The 26,948-nt window shown below is 46.6% G+C and overlaps 1 protein-coding gene across 2 annotated transcripts in view; it reads right to left on the reverse strand.

Annotated features, from left to right (window-relative positions):
- htr4 (5-hydroxytryptamine receptor 4) overlaps window positions 1-26,217 on the reverse strand; it is a 63,971-nt gene extending 37,754 nt beyond the window's left edge. For both annotated transcript variants that reach the window (XM_061835342.1, XM_061835343.1), the window contains exons 1-2: window positions 25,698-26,217; window positions 2,013-2,091 (exon numbers count right to left, since the gene is read on the reverse strand). In XM_061835342.1, coding sequence (XP_061691326.1) covers window positions 2,013-2,091; window positions 25,698-25,914 — 296 coding nt within the window. In that variant the 5' untranslated portion in view covers window positions 25,915-26,217. The remainder of the gene's footprint in view (window positions 1-2,012; window positions 2,092-25,697) is intronic.
- Between the last annotated feature and the right edge of the window lie 731 nt (window positions 26,218-26,948).

Genomic DNA, 26,948 nt, shown 5'->3' on the forward strand with positions numbered 1-26,948 from the left:
TTGTCAGGCGAGTATATCAGGGGTGAGAAGCTCGGTCATCAGGGAGGGGCTCAGTGTCGAGCCGCTGCTTCTCCGCATTGAGAGGAGCCAGATGAGCTGGCTGGGGCTGTGGGGCGTGACCGAAAGAACAAGATCCCGGATCCAAGAGACCGAAATGAGTTTCCTCCGCATGGTGTCCGGGCTCTCCCTTTCGAGATAGGGTGAGAAGCTCAGTCAGTCATCAGGGAGGGGCTCAGTGTCGAGCCGCTGCTCCTCCGAACTGAGAGGAGCCAGATGAGGTGGCTGGGGCTGTGGGGCGTGACCGAAAGAACAAGATCCCGGATCCAAGAGACCGAAATGAGCTTCCTCCGCAGGGTGTCCTTAGAGAACGGGTGAGAGGCTCACTGACCCTCCGCATTGAGAGAAGCCAGATGAGGTGGCTGGGGAATCTGATCCGGTGAGGTGTTCCGGGCACGTCCCACCGGAAAGCGACCCCGAGGACGACCCGGGACACGCCGGAGAGACTTATGTCTCTCGGCTGGCTCGGGAAGGCCTCGGGATCCCTACGGAAGAGCTGGAAGAAGTGGCTGGGGAAAGGCAAGTCTGGGTATCCCCCGCGACTGGACCCGGAAAAGCGGTAGATAATGGATGGAGGGTCAAGGTTGCTTTTAAGTTAAAGTCTCAAAGTAGGTTTCAGACAACAGTTGGGGTTAGGTTCGATTGTTTTTTTCCACTTCATGTTTGAATCTATTTTTTCCCGTTTCTTGTCTCAATCCTTTTTGTCGCCTGATCCTAACAATCATGTTCAAATTGAGCGCAATTCCTTTGATCTATTGGCAAAAATGAAAAGGAATAACAATAAAATACCAGGCGAGTGAAACACGTCATCTGGGCTCGACTGACATGACTTTCTCGTGCATTCCACCCGCCCCACATTCATCAAAATGCTGAAAGAAAGAAAGAAAGAAAAAGAAATAGCGGGCCAATGATTGCGGCCGTCTTTTAACCAAAACAGGCTGCGGGCTGAAAGGCGTTTTGCGACGTGAACAAAAAGGGAAAAGACACAAAAAGAAGACGTGCTCCTTCTCCATTCGCGCGGACGGCCTGGGGCCGCCGCGACAGCGACGCAAACATGAAACCATCGCGGCGCATATCGCATCCCGCACTGTTTGACCCCACCGGGATTCTTTTTAGAATGGAAAACATTTACGGTGAACTATCTGTGTTTTTACATAAAAAAAAAAAAAAAAAAAAGTTAAAAGCAAGTTTCCCTTTCGGCGCAAACGGCGTAAAACCGCACAACAGTGAAAAGGAGCTAATATAATTATAAAAGGTAAATCAGATGGACGGAATTTGCTCTGACTGCTTCCCGCTCACTTGTTGCTAGGCAGGATAGGATACACGAGTACGTCAAAAGTGTCATGAACCTCCGGTGCGGGGCTGGACACAAATGCGGGACTCCGAGACGAGGGCATGATGTTAGGCGTAGTTTTATTCAAAGCTGAGGTCATACACAGTGTAAGCAGAAGTACATAAATGCGAAGCTAGGCAGGATCCAAAAGGTATGCAGCGAGGTCTGACGACTAGGAGACGAGCTATAAACTACGACGATAACATAAACGAAGACGGGACTAAACTGTGGTGGCACAGAAACGCTGTGACGAGGATAGCTCAACGCGACACGATTTTCAGTGGTGGAGATTCCTACCGTCAGTGGATAAAACTCACTAACTCAGTGCAACGAACTGGCAAAAACGCCAACTTAAACGCCCGTCCCAGGTGTCACCGCCCAGAGGAGTGACGTGGCCACGCCCCTCTTGGCCGGGACCAAGTCTTGCTCATGACACGTAGGCCACCGAAAATAGTTTTGCACTCACGGCAAAAGCTAGAACTGAGTTTGTACAGCAAAAAGTGTCCGTCGTCTGTAGCCGAAGTTGAGCGGCCTATTTTTAGAACATGCCCGCGGGTACCACGTTGGTGACCCCCCCACCCCACCCCTGCTGGAGAGTATTTATGAGTATTTGTGTACTCACGCGTCAGTGGCAAGCTCCTCCATCAGCGGCATGCGGCCTGCAGGGCTGATGCTCATGTGACCATGAATGCAGAGAAGACCTGGAGACAGGACAACACCTTCGCCGTCATTATCGTCGTCGTCCTCATCCTCATCATGAGCTCAATTACACCCAATTCTAATTATTATTATTATTTTTTTTTTGTTATGACAGAAAAACAAAGTCAAACGTGACATTTAACATGGAGGCGGCGCTCGGCTGATGGTGCTGGATTACACGGATGATTAAATCGCCGCAATTTAGCTGTTTTTTTTTTTTTGTTTTTTTTTTAAATCCATCCATCCATTATCTGAGTCACTTATCCTCACGAGGGTTGCGGGAGCGCCGGAGCCAAATCTCAGCTATCTTTGGGCAGGAGGCCGAGGTACACCCCGAACTGGTTCCCAGCCCATCCGAGGGCACGCAGAAACAAAGAACTATTCGCAGTCACAAACTCAACCAGGGGGAACGGGGAGAACACGGGGAGGGGCCGGGATTTCAACCCCGGTTCTAAGAACTGTGAGGGAGACCTTCTAACCAGTAGTGCACCCTGCCACCCTGTTTTATTCTTTTTCTCGTTATTAATATTTACTTTGATGTTTTTGTTTCTTTTTAAAACTGAAACTGGTACGGTTAATGAAGGACCGGTTTGGATCAAATGGACGAAGATTTAAGGAGCCGACCACAACAAAGCACACCTAAGAACAGATCCCTTGAGTCGGGGGCCGGGCCGGTCCGGGGCCTGGGTTCGGATGACATTCTTAATCCCCAAATGTAACAAAGTACTCAATCGTCCTTTTCGAGATTCACGAATTGCTCAAGGTACTCATGCGTAACTACCAAAGTTCAGTTTGCTAAGGAAAACCGAGTCCAGGAGCGTAAAGTGTTCAAGACTTCTTTGGGGCGAAGATCCCCGAAAATAACTGCTTCAAAGCAAAATGGCTGATTTCCTGTTTACTTTTCAGCCATGGCTTCTTGAAACCTTTTTGTTGGACCCGTCGCATGTGATGTTGCTAAGGGAAACTGGCTTCAGGGCTTGAACCTCCAAACCAAATGCCGGATTTTCTGTCTTTCCACTTGGTCTTTTTTGCTAATTTTGATTAAAAATGCTAACGGAATTACATATTACTCAGCGAAGGGGCTGAATAACCTCAAAATTTCTGTCATTTACGGCTTGGCTTCTTGGGATCTACGAGATCTCGAATTAGCGGGACCTTCTCACGGTAGAGATCCTGTTCAAGGATCTTGTCGCTAAGGAAAACTGACGAGAGATTTATGGAGAGATCAAGTTATTTTGGGCAGGACTGAGACAGTTTTGCCAGAATCCTTTTCAAATCGGTGATGAAAGTGCTTTGGATTGTCCCGGGATTCAGGATTTTGAAATTTTGGATGAAAATTGCTCCGGAGAATTGAGGGTAAAAAAATTGCCTGAAATGAATCCGGATATCGCCAGAATGCACCACCGCCATCCATTTTTTCAAAATTTCCCAGGGGGGGGGGGGGGTCCTTGCGTATGCACCCTAGTACTCGCAGAATTTTCACGAAAGTCCGCTTTCATCTCTACAAATTCTTTCACACCAAATTTATGGGCCTTGTGCACCGGAAACAAAACAATTGAAGAACAAAAACCCAGGAACTCCGCCAAGATCATTTCTCGATTGATTTATTGATCGATTGATGGATCGATTCAGACCCCCGCCCCAATAGTTTTCTGGACCTGTGTGGCAACGGAAGGGTTGTTTAGAGTAGTACAGTGAAGTCCCCCCCCCCCAAAAAAAAAAACCTATGAGATGTTTATTGTGTGTTGGGTCATCAGTTCAGGGACCCGATCCACACGTTCGCGGCCAATTAGCTCTTAATGTGTTCCCAGAATGCAATGCAAGCCCAGGAGTCCTAAAGTAAAAAGCGAAGGGGCCAGCTGGCGGCCAAATGCTGTTGAAATGATTATTTTATGAGACTCTTTCTGCTCCCTGGCAGACATTTTATTTGAAATGCGCTTTAATGACAGGCAAAGAGAATAAACAGACTTCGGCTCTGTTTGGACCCGCTGTCTCCTCGCGTCATACGTAATTCATCTTCATACCACGCAGCTACTACCGTTGCTTCAGGGATTCCTTTTTTAACGATTGGGGACGGTTTCTAAGACTGATGGGTGACGCAAAATTGTGTAACGCCGCAGGAGGGGGTGGCGGGGGCACGGCGGTGAAGTTTGATGAGTCACAAAACGAAGGTGGGTGTGTTGAGGTGCGGTGGTTCACGTAGCGAGAGGAGAGGACGCATCCTTGGGGTGCCCCCGGCCCGGTGCTGATAGTGTTTCCGGATGAGCTGGTGTCCCCCCCCCTGCCCCCGGCCTCACATGCTGTGTCCTGCCCTTCGGGAAGATCTAAATCCCCTGGCTAATGCCAGACAAGTCGCTGAGCCGGAGAAGGGTGGAGGAGATCAGGAGTTCAGGGATCACGGTGTAGAATTCACATCTGAAGTCCACAAACAGGATCCTCGTGTAGGTCCCTGCACCGTCGAGGTATTCCAGGATGAAGTGCAGTCCCATGCTTACCCCGTCAAATGCAGACCTGTTTCTGCGGTAGGCAAACTGCAGGCGGTCCAGCGGGTGATCTGCGACGGTCTTAAAGTAGTCCAGCACAAGGTCCTTCATTCTTTAAAACAGGGTGGCACTGCAGGAAGTCCAACAAGTGATCTGTGACGGTCTTAAAGGGGTCCAGCACAAGGTCCTCAAAGGACTTCGTGACCACAGATGTCAGGGCGACAGGCCTGTAGTCATTCCGACCGTAGATTGCCGGTTTCTCGGGGACTTGGATGATGGTGGTGGATTCTTTAAAACAGGATGGCGCTTCACACAGTTCCAAAGATCTACTGATGAAGAGATCTGTGTGAAGACTGGACCGATCTGGTCCACCCAGACTTTGAGGCTGGATGGGGACACGAGGTTTTGGCCTGCCACTTTGTTGATCTTTTGTAGTTTGATGACGCGTATCGCACCCTGGTCGTGAATGGTCAACACACGAGCTCGAGGTGTGATGGGGGTCTGTGGTGCGGCTGGGTGGGTGTCGGGTGTCAAAGTGTCCTTTTCAAAACTGCAGTAGAAGGTCTTAAAGTCAGCCCGTCCTCTTTTGTTCTCCGTATGGAGGGGATAGTCACTTGTGGTTGGTTTGTGATTTTAAACCTCACCAGTCTGATTTAGAGCTGTTAGGGGTAAATTGTGTTTTCCATCTTTTCTGTATAATTTCGCTTTGCAAAATCAATTTCTTTTGTCAGATTTCCGGTGCGGCTATTCAGAGACCGATCCCCACTTCAATAGTCGTCCACTTTAGTCTAGCAAAGTTTGGCAGTGAACCACTGCTTGTCGTTATCGAGCGTGCGAAATATCTGACGGTACACACAACTTCACAGAAACTGATGTAGGGTACGACACTGTCCGGTTGAAGTTTCACAAACGCTCCAGTCCGTGCAGTCTCAACAGCCTTGCGTTGGGACTCTAGACTAGTTCTCGCTTTGCTTCGCTGGTCCACATTTTCAGTTTTTCCCCACCACCAGCTTTTGCACATTTCCGTTTTTCCCCGTATGTCGGTATTAAGGGAAATAAGAAATGATCAGACTTTGTGCGTATTATCCCATGGTGGGACACTCGGCTTATATTTAGTAAGGTCGTGGTTGATTTTAGCTTCGTTAAAGTCCCCAAAATTAATGACGTGTGAATCTATGTTTTTTTTCCAAGGCGTTCGTTTATTTGTTCAATGAGGATTAGCAGCGCGGGATTTGTTTCCGCCTGGGGAGGAATGTAGACCCCTGGTGAAGTGAGGTGGAGAGGTGAACTCACGTGGGAACAAGAATACCTTACGGTTCAAAATCAAGTCCGGTCTAGAGCGCGTGTGTTGAGCTTCGAAACATCTGTCCGACATTCCTCGACGATACAGAAGCATATTCTCGATGCGGTCTGCCCAGTCTCGCCCAGAAGTATTACGCATGTCATGATCGGGGACGTGTTCCCAAAGTCTTCACGAAGCTGAGTGAGTGCCGCAACGTTCGGAGTTTTGAACCGGTACCGATGGCTGAAGCTCATCCATTTTCTTGGCTCGAGAGCGTAGATTTGTGAGGTCAATCGACAGAAGCGGAATTCGGAATCTTCCCTTCTGAAGCTTGACCTGGAGTGAGGTTCGGTTTCCCCCTGCGGCGCCGCCTCCATGCGCCACAGATCACGGCCACGGGTTGACAAGTTAACATGACCTTACAAGTGACCACGTTGCATTTCCAAATGTCAGCTTTTGTGGGTTTTTGGGGGGGGGGGGGGGGGTTAGTATGAAGCAGACAGTTAAGTGGGCTGCAGGGGGAGGAGGAGGAGGACGATCCCGAGGCCATCGCACGATGTCACCGCTCCATAAGTCCACAGCGCGCCGTCTCCGTGAAGCGAGCGGTGGCACTTTCTGCATTTGGCGTCTTTCAGCCTCCGGTAACCGTTCGAGTGCAGCACAAACGCTTGTTTATTTCTCTCCGACAGACAATTGCACGTTTGGCTCGGGAGGCAATTAAAAGTCATCACTGACGTTCTCTAAAATTTCAAACTTTTGTTGTCAAGCAATGATGAAACAGCAACAATTGAGTGTTTTTCATCCGTCTCGTAGATTACGGGCGGCACGGTGGCTCAGCTGATAAAGCCTCACAGTTCCGAAGACCCTGGATCAACCCCGGCGCCGCCTGTGTGGAGTTTGCATGTTCTCCCCCTGCCTGCGTGGCTTTTCACCGGGTGGGCACTCCAGTTTCCTCCCGCATCCCCAAAACATGCAACATCAATTGGAGACTCTAAATTGCCCCTAGGTGTGATTGTGAGCGGGGCTGTTGTCTGTCTCCACGTGCCCTGCGATCGGCTGGCGACCAGTTCAGGGTGTACCCCGCCTCCTGCCCGTGAACAGGTGGGATAGGCACCAAAACTCCCACGACCCTTGTGAGGATAAGCGGCGAAGAAAATGGATGGATGGATAGTAGGATACGATTAATGAGCTTCAAATTTGGTTGTTGTCTGTCTCCACACGCCCTGCGATCGGCTGGCGACCAGTTCAGGGTGTACCCCGCCTCCTGCCCGTGAACAGGTGGGATAGGCACCAAAACTTCCACGACCCTTGTGAGGATAAGCGGCGAAGAAAATGGATGGATGGATAGTAGGATACGATTAATGAGCTTCAAATTTGGTTGCTGTCTGTCTCCACGCGCCCTGCGATCGGCTGGCGACCAGTTCAGGGTGTACCCCGCCTCCTGCCCGTGAACAGGTGGGATAGGCACCACAACTCCCACGACCCTTGTGAGGATAAGCGGCAAAGAAAATGGACAGATAGATGGATGGATGCATAGTAGAGTACGATTAATGAGCGTCAAATTTGGTTGTTGTCCGTCTCCACGCGCCCTGCGATCGGCTGGCGACCAGTTCAGGGTGTACCCCGCCTCCTGCCCGTGAACAGGTGGGATAGGCACCAAAACTCCCACGACCCTTGTGAGGATAAGCGGTGAAGAAAATGGATGGATGGATAGTAAAGTACGATTAATGAGTGACAAATTTGGTTGCGGTTGGACAAAAACGGACCCCTGGAAATGGCCAAAATGAACCAAAATTTCCCACTTTGAACAAGAACGGTAAAGGTCCATTTTTTTGAGGCGTCGCATCTTGGCGCTGAGCCAAGCTTCGGGAACTTCATTTGAAAATAATTGCAGGATGCGTAACTTGTAAAGCAGTTGAGGTTTCGTGGTGGCCTGTGGGCGGAGCATTGCAGCTGAGTTTGATGACGGGTCTGCAATTCCGTACCCGAACACAGGTTTAGTTAGCAACATGGACTTTGTTGGGGGGAGTACTCGAAGGAGAAGGGGAAGCGATTTCAATCTGGGTTGGAGTTTTAGGGTGAGGGTCCGCATGGATCTAGAGGATTAGAGTTAGGTGAGGCTAGCTAAAAGGTTTCGGGTTAGGATTAGGAAAACCGGTTCTAGGGTTAAAGGAGGAAAAATGAGTCGAGGTTAGGCTAGATCGAAATTGGGGAAGAATGGATGGTTTCGATTGGAATAAGAGTAAAAACCAAAACAAGCAAGCGATTGCTCACAAGTGGGAAAACTCAGAACATGGTGCGTTCGTACTACTAAAAAATAATAAAAAAAAAAAAAACCTGCTCCAGTATGAACTCCCACTTCCGCGACCAAATCTGGTTATGAAAGTTTAACCACGCAACCACCTCGGAAGATCATTTCAGACCACCTCTCACCAGAGGACTTGGATTCGTCCCAACAAGTCACATGACCGACTCAAGACTTAATTACAATCCCACACTTGATAACCGATCCCTTAGCACTTTGGCGAACAAAGTGCAGAGGCGGTCCTGCTAGGATTTAGACCAAACAAGTCCAGTATGTGCGCAGGAGGACTGACTAATAGATGCCGTCTCGACTGTTCTCTTGAAGAACCCCGGAGGAGGTCATCAAGTGGCAATTAGCATGCAAATGAGAACTGGAAACTTCACCGAGGAGCGCCGGGGAACGTGTCCTCCGCGGACTGGACAAACACGATCGAGGAGGCCGCCGTCCACTGGCTCGCAAATCTGTCAGCTGCGTCGCCCGCCGGCCAAGTAGCCATATGGCGAGCACTTTTGATTGCAGCTGTCAAACAAAGCAAACACTCATCTGTGTCCTTTCCCTCGACGGGGTGAAACTCAATCGCGGCGCATGGCCGGCGGCCAGTCGCGTACAAATACTCGGTGACTGACCACCTAAACGCAATTCTGGGATGTTTCTATACGCTGAAAACATGCAAAGACAGAACTATGTCGAGCTTTAAAACAGTTTTTCACCATTTTAGTTTTCCTGATTTTTGGAGCGTGGCTAAAATGGGGCCACTTGAAGCACTTTGCAGTCCGGCATTATCCCCCCCCCCCCCCCCCCCCGCACCCACTACGTAACAACTTGAGCTTGCCCGTGAGCTAGCTGGTGGCTAGCGTTTCTGGTCATGGCGTGGAAAACCTTGTGATGACCCCTGGCTTCGTTAATAGGCTTCTCGCGTTGATTAAGAGGCGCACACCTATATATATAGGACTCAGCGGCTTTGCCAGATCGTTGCCATCCACGCCTCGTTCCCAGAACTTCCGCGTCCCCGATCCTGAACCCCCGTGTACCGACCTCCGGCTGTTCCTCCGACCAACCCCGTAAGCGTGACGCTCCTGACTCTCCGGAATTCGAGATCGGAACGAATAAAGATCTTCCTTTCACTGCCTTCCTGTCTACAGAGTCGTGCGTTTGGGTCCGCCCTAGCGATCTGGTTGCGGCAACTTTGTTACTTCATTCTAGTCTGTACTTGTCTACGTACTGTTAGTGAAAGGGTTGAGTACTTCTAATACCGCTGCTAAACAGCTCTTAGAACAGTGGACGAAAAACCAGAAAAGTCAGGAATTAAGATGGCTCGGGTCCGAGCTGCTGGCCCACGGATAAAACAGGAGCAGGTGGCTAATTGGGTGGAATTAAGTACAAGGGTGACAAAGGATGGAGTACGAATCTCCCGAGGGGGAGGAAGAGACTACCGAGAGTATTAGCTGAGAAAGAGTCCGAATCTGAGCTGACCCCCCTGCTAGGCCGGGAGCAAATTGGCTGAGCTCGTCGTCCCAGTCAGATGGGAAGAACAAAAAAAAAAGCAATAACTGAAACTGAGGGACGGATCCAAGACTCCAAATGATAAACCCAAATGGCTGACTTCAAGTGTTTTTGTGGACTCGTGATTTACATGGGGGGGGGGCTGCATTTGTCACCATCGACCCACTTTCTTTGGTCATGTCTTGTGCATGTCATGAGCGCGTCTTGAATCATATTTATCTCATGTCCACGATGATATCTTAGCGCGCGTCTTTGTACATATTTCTGGACATTTGATCACGTACTAGATCGTGTCTTTGGTCATCTATTTCTGGCCATGTCAGTCACCGTGTCACGATCGTGCTTATTGTTACGGTGAAGAAAATAAGTATTTGAACACCCTGCTATATTATTGTAAGTTCTCCCGCTTGGATATCGTGGAGGGGGTCTGAAATTTTCAACGTAGGTTCAGAGAGATAATCTAAAAAGAAAAATCCAGAAATCACAATGAATGATTTTTTTTTTTTAACGATTTATTTGCGTGATACAGCTGAAAATAAGTATTTGAACACCCAATAAAACCAATGTTGATATTAAGTACAGTAGCCTTTGTTTGCAATTACAGATGTCTAACGTTTCCTGTCGTCGTTCACCAGGTTTGCACACACTGCAGGAGGGATTTTGGCCCACTCCTCGACACAGATCGGACAGGTTTCTGGGCTGTCGCTGAAAAAACAGGGAGTTTCAGCTCCCTCCTAAGATTTTCTATTGGGTTTGGGTCTGGAGACTGACCAGGCCACGCCAGAACCTTGATATGCTTCTTACGGAGCCCCCATGGGTCATTGAAAGACCCACCCATGACCCATCTTCAATCCCCTGACTAAGGGAAAGAGGTTGTTCCCCAAAATCTCAGAATAGAAGGCCGCAGTTTGCATTTTTTTTAATTTTTATTTTTAACAACCAACCCAAGCGAGAACATCCACAAACCGCCAGAAGACTCTCGCCACGTTCTCCAAACAACCGGTTTAAATGGAGCCACTCCCCCAAATACAAAAATCTTCAAACGATGAAGATGTCGTACTTCCTTGACGTCTCAAAAAATTCACAAAAACCCTTTCTCATGTCAAATTCCCCAAACGAACGGCAAGGATTTACCCGTCCTGATTGGGGAAAGAAAATTATCCGAAACGGCGGCAATTCCGCGTCGTTGCGCAGCTTGTGTTGCGCATACCGTAAACCGCCACATTTTTTAATCACGCCCATGGGCGAATCCATCAACATTTCTTCCAATCAGGTCTACGGTCAGTTCTAGAGTGTGCGTGTGGCTACTTGTCACAACGGCAGCTCGGAATAGATAAATAAGATAACTAAAAACGAATTGACCCAAGAGTCCACTTCCTACACAGCGTGATAAAGGACGCCGTTATCTGCAAGACATCTCGATATCTTGGACCGTCATATCTCGATGTCGTTGGATTGCGCTGAGAGCTGGAAACTTGGAACCATAAAACCATAAAAATGTTCCCCTGCTGCTCGACTCGATTAAAAAGACACAAAAGGGAGGAGGGACAGAAAAACACCATCAAAGTTGGACTGGCGAGCTGATGATCAACCAGTCACACCGGGATGTATCTTGTGGTGTGGCTCAAACTTGAAATTGTTTTGTTTGTGTTGCTTTTGTTCAACGTTCAGGCACTAACCGTGGTGATTTTACATGGCATAACACACAGAACGCTTGGAGAGGATGAGTTCAAATCACGACGATTCTTTTCAAAATTTAATGACATTACCACGCCGCAAAGATCCATCCATCCGTTATCTACGGCTTTTCCGGGTCGGGGTCGCAGGGGAAGTAGCTTCAGCAGGGATACCCGGACTTCCCTTTCCCCAGCCACTTCTTGCAGCTTTTCCGGAGGGATCCCGAGGCGTTCCCAAGCCCGCCGAGAGACACGGTCTCTCCAGCGTGTCCTGGGTCGTCCTCGGGGTCTCTTTCCGGTGGGACGTGCCCGGGAGGGATCCGGATCAGAGGCCCCAGCCACTTCATCTGGCTCCTCTCAATGCGGAGGAGCGGCGGCTCGACACTTAGCCCCTCCCTGATGACCGAGCTCCTCACCCTATCTTTAAGGCGCGGAGGAAACTCATTCCGGCCGCTCGTATCCGGGATCTGGTTCTTTCGGTCACGACCCACAGCTCATGCCCATAAGTGAGGGTAGGAACGTAGATCGACTGGTAAATTGAGAGCTTCGCCTTCTGACTCAGCTCCCTCTTGACCAGAACGGATCGAAACAAAGACCGCAGTGCAAACAATATTTTTCTTTTTATTTAACTTCTACAGGGGATGGGATGGTTATTTTCTGATTTTCGTCAGTGCACGATGGCGAAAATCAGTTGTTACAATTGGCAGTTACGCTGCCCTCGGTCACAAATTCTTCTCAGGGCGTCGGATCAGTCGCAACAGGACAGTTTTTGTCCTCGGCGTCCGAGCGGGGTTCGTGAGTTCACGCAACAAGGATCTTATTTGACTGACCTGGTGTGGGAAAAACTCAACTATTTATGCCCCAAGTTTGCGGCACATCCTAAACCATTTATGGTATCATCCTTTTGGCATTAAAAAAGGGAAGCCGTGGACAAAAGGAGGCCGTTGGAAGTGGGAGGTCCTCTTTTGACCTGAGGAGTTTGCGTACGCTATCTGCTATCTGCGTATTCCTTGGGTCCTGCCGACAAAACATTCCGGTACACTTCAAAGTTGGTAAAACGCCGCGATGATGAAATGCTAACAGACCCCAAAGACTGGAGACCCCGTACGCAGAGGAACAATCTGGGGGTGTGCGGACAAATGCAGTGAGAAATCCAAGAGAGCAAAACAACGTCCAAAGCGCACACGCTAGACGCTCTTAAGTCCATAAAACCGGAGAAAGTGCTCGGTGATTTATTGGCCGCGGGAGACGTGGCCGCTCCCATGCACGCATGTGGCTGCACTTTAACCGGCGGCAGCTTTCCCAGCTGGAAAGCTTCTCGACTGCGTCGTGCTCGGCGGAAAGAAGCGACGCGACACGGGGGGCGCGTGGACACCCGATGCGAGGGTGCAAATGGACTGAGAGCCAAGTCCGGCCTCCATCAAAAGATCGCAAACAAACATTTTTTAAAAATTGGGACTTAACTTGTCATCCAACATTAACATTGGCGACCTTAATTTAGCTCTTCCCTCTCAAAGATTGTTTTTTTTTTTTTTTTTTTTAAATAAAACTGTATTCACCTTTTTGATTTATTTCCTCCACTTTATTTCATGAAAGAATTGAGAAATTGATATATGACAAAATTAAAAAAAGGCCACCAGCGACCCGACCCGGACAAGCGGTAGAAAATGGATGGATGGAGGGGGAATAAAAATGTGGAAGCTAAAGAATTTTCACATGTATTTTGAACGTTTTCATTTATTAACTAAATAAAAATAAGTGATGAAAAATTAGCAAAGAAACTATTTTCACATGTATTTTGAATGTTTTAATTTATTAAATAATAAATAATTGAGAAAAAAATAAGCAAATAACCTATTTTCACATGTACACATCATTTCAATTTTTTTTACATTCATTATATGAAATAATTGCTTTGATCATGTTATTAATACTTGTAAATAAATTGCAAATGAAAAAAAAATTAAACAATGGAAATGAATGAATGATTGTTTTACTATTTTCTTAAGTGTTTTGTTTCCCACAAACTTTACTTTAAAATGGGTTGAATTCTCTATTCATATTTTTATACATTTTATTTATATTTTTATATCATCTTCCTGTACATTAGTTTTATAAAAAGTGGTCAACTTTATTGATACACTTACATAAAAAGTTCATAAACATTGTCATAAAAGAAAAACTATGTATTTGTTTTATTATTCAGTCTATGTCAAAACTATCATGATATTAAAACGAGTAAATAAATTGCAAATGAAAAACATGTAAACAATGAAAATGAACGAATGATGAACTATTTTTTGAAGTGTTTTGTTTCCCACAAACTTTCCCTTTTCCTATTAAAATGGGTTGAATTTTCAATTCATATTTTTATATATTTTATTTATATTTTTTACATCATTTTCCTGTATTTAAGTTTTACAAAAAGTGGTTAACTTTATTGATACACTTGCATAAAAAGTTCATAATAGTTGTCATAAAAGTTAAAACTATGTAGTTGTTTTGTTTTTCATTCTAAGTCAAAATTAAAAATGTTCAAACTTCTAGCAATATTTTACATTTCTGCCTGTACATTTATTAGTTTCATTTTTTTTGATGATTGATCGTGACTTGAATGGTGACAGACGGAGGGACCCGAAAGACGTTGATTCGGCAAACCCGAGCGCAGGCGACGCGCGTGTGCTAGTTTGCATTAGCGACGAGGGCCGCTACCGCTAGCTCGCGCTCCCGACCTCTGACCCCGGCCTTGTCTAGACGGTGCCGTGACAAAATCTGGACCATAGTCGCCTGACTGTGTCAACACAACGTGAACGCTAATAAATTAGTCACAGAAATATGGAACTGAGCATGTGAACTCTTCAAAGGTCGCCAGCTGCGAGGACGCAGCCGGTCTGTCCTCGACGGCGCAAAGTCGATCCCGATCCAGTTCTGATCCGGATTCCAAAGCATAGATGAAATTCCGACGTGAGGATTTTCTACTCGTTTTCATTTTCCCTTTAAAACCCTTTCTTGAGCCAAGGCACAAATTTCACAGCAAATTCTACAATTATGTACAGTACAAAATGTGTCTCGGTGTTGTCATTAATATTCATGCAAAAAAAAAAAAAATTAAAAATCCTGAATCTGCATAAACATGTTCCATTTTTTAGCCTTTGACCACCGAAACGCCTAATTCAACACCGACACGTGAATTTTTCCAAACTGATGTATTATTCATTGAGAAATAAAGCACAATTTACATTTTTTTCCCAACCATCCACAAACTTGTACAAAAATGCCCTCCCGGGCGGAGGCGATTCAAGGTGATTTCGTGTCTCTCGAGGATGTTATTAAATTATGAAAATTTGACAGCTGTCAGCGTTCACCTTCAGACGGAACTTTTGATCGCGAGCCCATTTAAAAATCCGAGGTGACCCTAAACGGAATTTGCCGGTTCACTTTTGGTCAGCAAAAAATGAGGAACCAAACCAAACTAAAAAAAAAAAAAAAAGAATCCAACTTGCTTTCTTGTGGTTCCGCTTCCTCGTCGGCGCCATACACGGGCACGTGTTGCGTCGACCCGGGGCGCGTTTTATCCCTCTGCGCGCACGCCGTGATGTTGTCAGATGAGGAAATGAAACGACCGATCGTTTAAAAAAAAAAAAAAAGTGGGGGGGGGGGATGAGGAAGAGGAAGAAGAGGGGAGGAGGAGGAAGTGCCTCGCGCTAACTTTATTTGGGAAAAACTACATTCCTCGATTCCCACCGGCCGTCAGCAGTCAAAAGGAACGGTTAATGGTTGCCGTGGACGTTCATAAATTAATTGGCGGTTTTCTAAACTTTGCTCTTCATTCTAGCGGAGACTCTTCTGCCACGTAGAACACCAGACACCTTTCGCCAGCTGTTCGAACCTGCTTGGATCAAGCCATCGCACTGGGAGAAGCTCCAGACTCGGCAGAACGCCGCCGGCTGCCTGGTCACGGCTAGCAAAGATCACCTGCATCGTGAGACCAAAATCCCAACGACAAACTACTTCGCTTGGGAGTATCTGCTACGACATCAGGTGTCAAATCAACCACCTCTTCGCCATGACGTCCGTAAATACCGTCGACGAAGACACCCCCACCGACACAGCATTCGACGAACAAGCCAACCGAGACTGGCTCCGTCGAACGGCGGTCGAAGACGCGGCGGCCGGCTACAAACCGGTAGTCATCCATGGTGGCTACACTACCCCCAAAATCGATCTTCCGCGGGCCACAAGATCCAAACTATCGCAACTCCGCTCCGGACGAAGCCGCATTCTCGATGACCATGTGGCTCGTGTCGACAATACTGTCGTCAACCTCGGCCTGAAATGCGGACCGGGCCCTGAGATCTGGGATTCGTTCCTGGACCCGCCTGTGTGGAGTTTGCATGTTCTCCCCGTGCCTTCGTGGCTTTTCTCTGGGAACTCCGGTTCCCTCCCACATCCCCAAAACATGCTAAATTAATTGGACACTCGAAATTGCCCATAGGTGAGATTGTGAGTGCGGTTGTTTGTCTCTATATGCCCTGCGATTGGCTGGCGACCGGTTCCGGGTGTACCCCGCCTCCTGCCCGATGACAGCTGGCATTGACTCTAGTACTCCTGTGATCCTCGTGAGGATAAGCGACTCAAAAAAAAATGGATGGATGGTTAATGTTGAGATATTACAAGCATTTGTTGTTACCAAACATGAACTACGGTTGGAAAACCCATCAGCCTTCAAGTGCTGATTTCAAAACTGGTTTATAATTTTGATTTGAAAATATGATCAGGCAATTAAAAAGTTATGAGTTATTAAAGCAGTACACGCAGTATTTACAGGAAAATTATAACGGCACCGTCGACTACCTGCATCGGTCCAGAAGCGGACACAAACTTTCAATTTCTTTCTGACACTTGGCTTGCACCAGGGCAGCTTTACGGAGTGCCATAAAGCAAAAAAAAAAAATATGGAAAACCAAAAATAAATCAAAATGTAAAATCTACCGAGACGGCTGCGAGGAGACTTCCTCGGCGGGACAACCGACTGACGGCAACATTCCGAGCGTGTGGAGGGGGGGGGGGGGGTGCTCATCAGACCGCTCGCGTGTTTATCTTCGCAAGGGGAAGGTCAACCTCAGTTAGTTTTGGCTGTTGGGGGGGTGGGGGGGGGGGGGTTTAGCGGCGTCCAGTCGTCAGCTCGACACAGTCGCGCACTGTTGACCGACTTGGATCTTTCTTGGTCCGCTCTCAAGACATTTTGGGGCGCTGAAAGCGCAACCGAGGCACGATCGCCGCAATTCGTGCTAGCGCCCACCGCCCCCCACTCATCCTTTTCCACTTGTCCGGCGTTTACTCTTCAGGGGCCACCGTGCGGTTTCTCGGGCCGCCGGCGCCGCCTACGTGTTTATCTCCCGCCGAGCGGACGTCCCCGTGCTCCGACATGGCCGAACTTTATTTACTTTGAGTTTTTTTTTTTTTTTATTGTCTTTTGCTGCAAGTTGAATGCGATGATAACACCACAGAACAGGAAACGGAATACGAGCGATGTGATTGCGGCCGTCTTTGGCAGATTGAGTACTTTTACTTTATTTTACTTTTTAGTATTACAAGACCTAACATGACAATTTTTACTTCATTTTGTTGTTTTGAGTGTATTTAGCACTGCCTTTAGTCGTCACGGGGTGAATATTTTTTACTCAATTTTACTTTTATTTAGCCTTTTTCAAATAGTGAGCACTCTATATTGAGCATCATATCTTTAAAGGGCAAGTATTTTTATTTCATTTGACTTTTTTTAGGCTCTCTTTACTCCTACATTGTGTAGTTTATTTAAAGGGTCGGCAGTATTCACATATTTAGCATACTATATTTAAAAAATTATTTTACTGTATTTTGTTTTTATTTAACAGTATGTCTTCAAAATGGTGAGAACATTTTTTTAAATTTTATTTTATTCAGCATCTCTGTCATCAAAGTTTGGAACTTTAAATTTTATATATATATATATATGTATATACACATATATATACACACACACACACATTTACAATATTGTACTTATAGTATTAAACAATTGGTTGATTAATAATAACTACATTTTAAAGAATGGAATAAAAAAATGAGAATTATTTTATTATTGAAATTCAAAATGTAGTATATGTTACATATTTACATTTTATTTATCTTTATCTGGTTTTACATGTGAGCTACTTATTTTTTATTTATTTTTTTTCCCCCCATCAAAAAATATCCTGGTCAGTCTTTTGAATACCAAATAAGGCCCTTGAGCACAAACATTTGTCCAGCCCTCATTTTATCATTTTTATACGAAAAGTAGTTAGCTTATTTTTAGCTTTTTTAATGTTTTTTCCCCCCCCCAATTTTACATTTTAAGAAATTTGCTTGCATTTACGACAAGAACATGATCTCAGCTGACTAAAAACATGCCTGTCATATTGATTTTTTTCCAGTTTGACTTGGGAACAGACAAACCGCTTAATTTGGAGATTTTGGGGGGTTATTTTTCCTCTTTCTTTCATTGCCACGTGATTAAATGAAATGAAAATGAATTCCTTCGCTCTGCAGGTTAGCGGTGAGCTGTCCAACAGGTGTGGGCGTGTTGCCGTGGAAACCCCTTCGAGGGTCTTCGAGGGACCTGATTAGCATATCGCTCGGGTGGTCCTGTGGCGTCTGGGAGGTCGGGGAAAGAACTTTTTGAGGGGGTTTCGGGGTAACCTTTTACCTTGGGGGGATTTTCTTTCATTTCCTCTAAATCGAAGTTCTTTATTAATTATGAAGATTGATAAATGGGAAAAGTTGTACATTATGAACATTGAGCTAGAACAAACAAACTAAAGAAATGTTCAAATCCATCCATCCATTTTCTTAGCCGCTCATCCTCACAAGGGTCGCAGGGAGCGCTGGAACCAATCCCAGCTGTCGACGGGCGGGGAGGCGGGGTTACACCCTGAACTGGTCGCCAGCCAATCGCAGGGCACATCGAGACAAACAGAGCACCCACAATCACACCTATGGTCAATTTACAGTGTTCAATTAATGTTCCATGTTTTAGGGATGCGGGGGGAAAAAACGGAGTGCCCGGAGAAAACCCACGCAGGCACGGGGAGAACATGAAAACTCAACACAGGCGGGTCCGGGATCGAACCCGGGACCTCAGAACTGCGAGGCCAACGCTTTACCAGCTGTTCCACCGTGCCGCCGCCTTTTGAAAATGAATCCAATTTTATTTTTTGGGTCTCCGGCAGTACCTTTTGCCTCCAACACCAAGAAACGTGCAATCCGTTTCTGATGGCACCCCGCATTAAAATGTCATCCAAGCCGCTTATCCTCACAACGGTTGCAGGAAAGCTGGAGCCTATCCCAGCTGGCTTCGGGCGAAAGGCAGACTACACCCTTAACTGGTCGCCAGTCAATCACAGGGCAGATATCGACACAATCACTGAGCGGGAATCAATTCCACGCTGCCCGCACCAAAGGCAGGAGTGTGTACCGCTACATCATCAGCGACACCTCGTATTAAAATGCTAATGCTAATAAAATAACAAAATATGCCGTCGTACTCAATAAAGCTAGACAGCGATGTGGAGGCGTCAGCGTGTTTTTACGGATCGCATCGCAGTGTTTTTCCTGCTCTGGCACATTAGCATGATTGACATTGTCATTGCGGCAGTTGAGGGACGCGCGCAAAGTCACAGGTCGCCGATGACGTCCACGAAAATCAACGTGGACCGGCTGCCTACCTTAAGGCAAACTGTCCAGTTCACAGTCGGGAGACCTTGTCATCATAGTAATATGGCAGGCGGTCACTCGGCTAATTCTGCGGCAGGTGGGAAACGACTCCTCTTCCCTGTGGTGTTCCCCTTGGTTCCCCTCTGGGCACCCATCTTTTTCGTAGTCAAGTGTTGTCGCCCACATCATCCGCCTGGTTGCAGGTCAGGGAACTTCAGTGGGGCGGGCCCTGGCCGTGGGTGGTGCCCTCTCAGGATGCCCCCCCCCAAGGATGAAATTTCTCAGTCTTTCGCAGCCCTAAAACTCTAAATGAATATTTTCTAAAAACAAAATTATTTCAGTTTGAATATTAAATATCTTGTCCTTGCAGTGTATTCAATTAGAATATCGTTTGAAGATGATTTGCAAATAATTGTATTGTGTTTTTATTTGTTTCACGCAACAATTAAATTTAATTGGCATTTGGGTCGTGTTATAGTTTGTCCTAATTTGTCCCAGAGTTTATTCTTTTTTTATAGCATTTTGCTCTCCGACTTGCATCCTTTCATTTCATGAAAAACGCCTTTTTCACGCAGGCATGTCAAATTACGTAACGACAGATCTTCCGAGTTATGAAACTCTGAGTTTTGCGTAAATGAAGTGTAAAAGTAGCAGCGAGTAGCAGGTGCGGGGGCGCTCGGGATCCTGCCCCGCATGCATAAAAGATGAGCGAACGCATTTCGGAGGAGTTTTTTTTTTTGCGGCGACGCTCTCATCCGGAGCGAGTGGCAATGAGAGAGAGACTTCAGCTCGCATAACTTCACATTTGCAGACGCTCCGGCGCTCTTCGCCGACCACGCTCGCGTCCCGCGGCACTTCAAGAAATACCAGACGCGCCGAGGCCAAACGTACGTTTGGGAATTTGTCATGATATTAGTCAAAGCGCCGCACCGAGACAACACGTGAACGTATTTACGGCGGTGGTCCTTTGCTCCTTCCCCCCGTGATTTGCCAACAGAGCTCGTGCACGTGACGTCACCATTTTCACGGCGCCATATTGCAGGTCAAAAAGAGCCGCTCGACATTGAACCAGAGGACAATATTTACAAGACCCGAGACTTGTTGCGCTGTTGGTTGTCACAACAGACGAGACAGATATTCAAAGAGATCACTTGATGGAATACCAGCTGAATAGACCAGAAAATATCGATGGATTTCGTGACGGATGGGGCCCGACCAAAATACACACACGCCTATGTACCGATCGCTTCATTTCAGGTAGGAATTCTTCTTCTCAATCTCAAATTCACAGGAAGTCTTTATAATGCCAAGTTGGCTCATTTCAGGACAATGCGCGTTCAAAAAAAAAAATAAAAAATTGTCAAGCGCAGACGTTTACGGAGATTAAGTGCGGCCGCAATACGCTTCCGTGTACGTTCTGTGGAGATGACTCCGCCCTCCATTGTTTTTGTTTTTCAATCATAGTTAATGAATACGAGTTTGTGTAAAACCAGGGGTCAAATATTTAAATATTGGTATTTGTATTGAATACTAACGGAAAAGATTGATGGATTTCGGCAAAGGTTAACGTGTGGCCTAGGACGCTTCCGCGTTCACAAGCCGTCAAAACCGTCACTATGTGGCATTTATTTCTGATGAGAACACAGCCAGCAACAAAGTATTTATATTCGTCCAGGCTTTTATTCACTTTCAAACTTTTCCGTGTGAATCTCGACGGCTTACTCACCAGATCCACGTGTAGATCCAGTTGTCCAAGAGAAGCGGAAGCGATTTAACAGTCCAATTTCTTGTCGGCGAAAACATCGACTCCGGTATCAAATACGGCTCCTCTATGCTGAATTCATCTCATTAATCAACGTACCCTTGTTTTTTTTTCACCTTCTAAATGTCTAAAGACTCTGGACGTCGTGCTACGAGACATATTTTCGTGTCGTCTCCAACCTACTTAGCATTGAACAGTGCTTTGCGAGACCGGCAATATGGCGACGTAAACCAAAGTCACGTGATTTTATGACGTAGGTGCACGAGCTCTGTAGCGCCGTCTTGCACAATACAAATGCACACAATGACGTCATCTACTGGAGGGGTGTCAAACTCAGTTTTGTCGTGGGCCACGTTGTAGTTCCGCTTTCGCTCAGAGGGCCATTATGACTGAAACCATAAAAACCTGTCACCGCCTCGTCATATTGACAAATGAAATCTATGAGTTCGCTCCCTGCCCAAGGATATCTGGGATTGGCGCCGGCACTCCCGCGACCCTCGTGAGGATAGGTGGCTCAGGAAAATTGGTGGATGGAAGCATTTAAATTACAGTCATCTCTGTCGGCACTTTGTCACTGGCAAAAAAAAAAAAAAAAAAAAAAAAAAAAAAAAAAAATCACACTTTTTTTTTTTTTTTAAACACTTTAAAAAAAAATGATTCCACCACAGAAGTGTTTTCTCTGCCTCAGCGGTCATTCCGCAGAAATAAAACAGATTAATTTGCATACATTTCCATGCCTTAATTCACTCTTCCGGCCCACAAACAGAGAGAAGGGGAAGGGGAATGACGTCGCTGCTGATTGCGGTTTGTGTTTCGCTTTTACGGCTGCAAAGCCGTTTGGGGACACTTACGGTGGCCCAGAAACGGGGAAGTGGGGGGAGGGGAGAAGAAGAGGAAAAAGAAGGAGGAGGAGAGGAAGGAAAGGAGGAAGAGAAGGAAAAGGAAAGAAGGAGGAAGAGAAGGAAGAGAATCATCAGGAGGAGGAGGAGGAGAAGGAAAGATGAAGAAGGTGGAGAAGAAGGAAAGAAGAAGGAGAAAGAGAAGAAGGAAAGGAAAGAAGGAGAAGAAGGAAGAGAAGAAGAAAAAGAGGAGAAGGAAGAGAATCATCAGGAGGAGGAGAAGAAGGAAAGATGAAGAAGGTGGAGAAGAAGGAAAAGAGAAGAAGGAGGAGAAGAAGGAAAGGAAAGAAGGAGGAGGAGAAGAGAAGAAGGAGGAGAAGGAAAAGGAAAGGAAGAGGAGAAGAAGAAGGAAAGAAGGAAAGAAGAAAAAGAGGAGGAGAAGGAAAAGGAAAGAAGGAGGAGGAGAAGGAAGAGAATCATCAGGAGGAGGAGAAGAAGGAAAGGAAAGAAGGAGAAGGAGGAGAAGAAGGAAAAGAAGAAGGAGAAGGAAGAAGAAGGAAAGAAGGAAAGAAGAAAAAGAGGAGGAGAAGGAAAAGGAAAGAAGGAGGAGGAGAAGGAAGAGAATCATCAGGAGGAGGAGGAGAAGAAGGAAAGATGAAGAAGGTGGAGAAGAAGGAAAGAAGAAGGAGAAAGAAGAAGGAAAAGAAAGAAGGAGAAGGAAGAGAAAGAAGGAAAGAAGAAAAAGAGGAGGAGAAGGAAAAGGAAAGAAGGAGGAGGAGAAGGAAGAGAATCATCAGGAGGAGGAGAAGAAGGAAAGATGAAGAAGGTGGAGAAGAAGGAAAGAAGAAGGAGAAAGAGAAGAAGGAAAAGAAAGAAGGAGAAGGAAGAGAAAGAAGAAAAAGAGAAGAAGAGAAAGAAGGAAAGAAGAAAAAGAGGAGGAGAAGGAAAAGGAAAGAAGGAGGAGGAGAAGGAAGAGAATCATCAGGAGGAGGAGAAGAAGGAAAGATGAAGAAGGTGGAGAAGAAGGAAAGAAGAAGGAGAAAGAGAAGAAGGAAAAGAAAGAAGGAGAAGGAAGAGAAAGAAGAAAAAGAGGAGAAGGAAGAGAATCATCAGGAGGAGGAGAAGAAGGAAAGTTGAAGAAGGTGGAGAAGAAGGAAAGAAGAAGGAGAAAGAGAAGAAGGAGAAGAAGGAAGAGAAAGAAGAAAAAGAGAAGAAGAAGGAAAAGGAAAGAAGAAGGAGGAGGAGAAGGAAGAGAATCATCAGGAGGAGGAGAAGAAGGAAAGATGAAGAAGGTGGAGAAGGAAAGGAAAGAAGGAGAAAGAGAAGAAGGAAAGGAAAGGAGAAGAAGAAGAAGAAGAAGAAGAAGAAGAAGGAGAAGGAAGAGAAGGAGGAAGAGAAGAAGGAGAAGAAGGAGAAGGAAGAGAAGGAGGAGGAGGAAGAGAAGAAAAGGAAAGAAGAAGGAGGAGAAGGAAGAGAAAGAAGAAGGAGAAAGAAGAAGGAAAGAGAGGAAGGAATAGAAGGAAAGAGGAAGGAGAAGAAGAAGGAAGAGAAAGGAAGAGGAGAAGAAGGGAGAGAAGGAGGAGGAGGAGGAGAAGGAGAAGAAGGAAAGAAGAAGAGGAAGGAGGAGGAGGAGGAAGAGAAGAAAATGGAAAGAAAAAGGAGGTGAAGGAAGAGAAGGAGGAGGAGGAGGAGAAGAAGGAAGAGAAGGAGGAAGAGAAGAAGGAGGAGGAGGAAGAGAAGGAGGAAGAGAAGAAGGAGGAGGAGGAAGAGAAGGAAGAGAAGGAGGAGTAGGAGAAGAAGGAAAGATGAAGAAGGTGGAGAAGAAGGAAAGAAGGAGAAAGAAGAAGGAAAGGAGAAGAAGGAGAAGGAAGAGAAGGAGGGGGAGAAGGAGAAGAAGAAGGAAAGACGAAGAAAGTGGAGAAGGAAAGAAGAAGGAGGAGAAGAAGGACGGGAAGGAGGAGGAGGACAAGAAGAAGGAAAAGTAGGAAAATGAGAAGGAAAGAAGAAGAAGAAGAAAAATAGCCATCCCTCCGTTTTAAAAATTGTAAAAAGCTGTGATGAGTTAGTTGAAAGGGTGGAAGAGTGGAGCAGCTGGTAAAGTGCCCTCATCCCAAAAACGTGCAACATTAGTTGGACCCTGGAAATCGGCAACATTCATCGGAGTCTCCACTATTGTGTTGAAAATGTTTTTGGGGGGGATGTGGGAGGAAACCGAATTTCCCGGGGGGGGGGGAACCCCCCCCCCCACACACACACACAGTCACAGGGAGAACACGCAAACTCCGCACAGGCGGGTCCGGGATCGAACCCGGGACCCGAGAACTGTGAGGCCCCACCGCGCCGCCCTTTATGCCAAGCCAACAATATGAATGAAATAGAGTTTTTGCGGGGGCGACGTGAGCGCAAGGGTGGGGGGGGGGGTGGGGGGGGGGTTGTGGGCGAGGCCCTCGCACTCTGTCACGAAGCCTCTCAGGTCGCTTTGGAAAGCCCGAGGTGCACAGGACCCAAAATAATCTCGTCCGTCCTTCAGCCCGTCTCGAACCCTCGCCGGGCCCTTCATCCGACCCCCCCGCCTCCCGCCTCCCGCCTCGCGACCTCGCCCGTCGCCGTCGGCACGATTCCGACGAATCCTGCCGCACAACGGCTCCCTTTATAACACTCCGAGGGCTATAAAGGACATTTCACGCGGCGGAGTAAAATGATTCCCTTCCAGCGCGCTCGTCTCAACACCCGCTCGGCAAAAATACTAGACTTTATTTCTTATTTTTGGATTATTGAAATCTCAGAGGCCTCATCGTGACTGAAAACGGACATTTTTGCAAGTATTGTTATATCCGAGGGTGTCACAAAACTCACTCAGTAGCGCCACCTCTGAAAAGAATCTGACAAAAATTAGCCACCAACTTCAGTTTCACTGAGCGACACGAAGTCGGGCCGACGAGTCTGTCACAACTGCTGACGTAAATCCGCGCGGGGGGGGGGGGGGGGTGACAACCCCCCGAGATCAGTTTCATCTAGAAATTGGAAATTGGGTGGACACGTCTGTCAAAACAGGAAGCACGAAAAAGTCTCTTTGACGCACGCCCGAATAGACCGTTTTCGACCACGTGACTGCATCCGCCCCAGGCGGCCATGTCGGAGGGGTTCACTCTACTGTTACTGGCGCGCTGTTGACTACTGCTTTTGCATACAGAGCGGCGTTACGCAAATGTTCGTACGACTGTTAGAAGTGACGCGGGATTGCTACAACCGGGCCAGGCGGCCGTGTTGGATGGGTTCGTGGTACTGACGCGTCGTTGACTATTGCTTTTGCGTACAGACCGGAGTTACGCAAATGTTCGTACGACTGTTAAAAATGACGCGTGATGGCTAAAAAAAAGACTTTGGAACGTTATCGGGGCTAATTGGATGTTGTTACAAGAAACCGTTACGGCAAGAAGTGCGCTCGGATCGACAATATCGACCCACGCGCCTCGGAGAAACACAAATGGAGCACACAAATGTGGGCGTCGTACCTATCCAGACATCGTCAATATCACCTTATACTTATATGTATATATATATATATATACACACACACTTATACCGCGGACCAATTAAAGAATTACACAAGTCTTGGAGGCCTACAAGTGACTCATCAATGGCTGGGCTCGTCACGCAGCGGTATCCATTGTTAGCACACTGCTAAGGTTAGCGTACCGCGTGATTAGAGTCAGCGTTGTGTTAAATTATGTCGATTATTATTTTCGTTTTTGTTACTGAGACGGAGAGAGAGATTGGACCTGGACGAGTCCCGAGTGAAGCCCGCATCGCTTTCTCCGCTTCCACGGCGACATTTTTAACTCAACTCGCTTTTTTGCAAACATATGATGATAAAACTGAAAATACAGATTTTGGAGACATGGAGTGCATTCACACATGAGTATTATGGAGGCCCTTGGGCTTAAAGAATACTTCTCCTTCGCAGAACTTAGTTATCGCTAAGTAGGTGTGAAATTCTAAAAAGGTATCCAATACTTACCAGGGGGAAAATGCTCCCAGCGAACCCTGACATAAGGGAATGACTTGGCTGCTAGCTCGGCTCCGCTGATACGAGCCAGCCACAGTTGTCGCCATTTGGTCGCCAACTGCTCCGTTTTCTCGCACTGGTTCTCGATCACAGTCGGCGGTCGAAAGAAAGACGCTTTACAACGCCCGCTTTCGTACCAGCAACCCATAACGTAGCGGCGCGAACCCATTCATACGCCTCTCTGAAACGATTCCTGCTTAGTTCCGGTTTCTTTACGCCAATTCACCAAACCAAAATGGCGACCGCGTGCTAAACCGGAAGATGTATGACGTCAACAGGAAGTTCGCCATTTTGGTGTGAAACTGACATTTTAAGGTCCACTTGGCTGCTCACATGAATTTGAATAATTCACCTGTGACACTAGAGTCACCAAAAATTAATAATCTCAAGGTCTAATACCCAAATTTGAACAGGAAGTGGGACATTTTCTTAGCCAAACACAAATAAATGTACACGCTTGCACATTTTCACTTCCTGTAGGAGTCACAAAACATTTGTCCGGACTGTGCTGCGCCGCCACCTGCTGTCACGGAGGACTCGTCGAGTTGACTCTTTGGACTTTGTTGTGACGTCAACAGGAAGTTCGCCATTTTGGTGTGAAACTGACATTTTAAGGTCCACTTGGCTGCTCACAAGAATTTAAATAATTAACCTGTGACACTAGAGTCACCAAAAATTAATAATCTCAAGTCCCAATACCCAAATTTGAACAGGAAGTGGGACATTTTCTTAGCCAAATACAAATAAATGTACACGCTTGCACATTTTCACTTCCTGTAGGAGTCACAAAACATTTGTCCGGACTGTGCTGCGCCGCCACCTGCTGTCACGGAGGACTCGCCGAGTTGACTCTTTGGACTTTGTTGTTGGTTCGAAGCCAATTAAATGGTCTAATAAACGGAATGAATGTTGCTCCTGAGCGCTGACGCCATTAAACGTTTAATTGCTGACACTAAATTTTGCTCAACGGGACATTTGGTGAACGTTTATTATCGAGGACAATGTATCCATAAGCGCTTTTTGTGACCCTGTGACAATACTAAATATGATTTCTGGCAGCCTTTTCAAGGCCACTTGGATCATATGACAACAACAAAAAAATGTCTGCATTACCTCTTCCAATACATCATTAACCATTGACCCACCCATTAATAATTTAACATCCAAATACTGACATCATTTTTATTTCATACAAGTTCTTCT

The sequence above is a fragment of the Syngnathoides biaculeatus genome, chromosome 11, assembly GCF_019802595.1.
Source record: "Syngnathoides biaculeatus isolate LvHL_M chromosome 11, ASM1980259v1, whole genome shotgun sequence".
In the NCBI taxonomy this organism is placed as follows: Eukaryota; Metazoa; Chordata; class Actinopteri; order Syngnathiformes; family Syngnathidae; genus Syngnathoides; species Syngnathoides biaculeatus.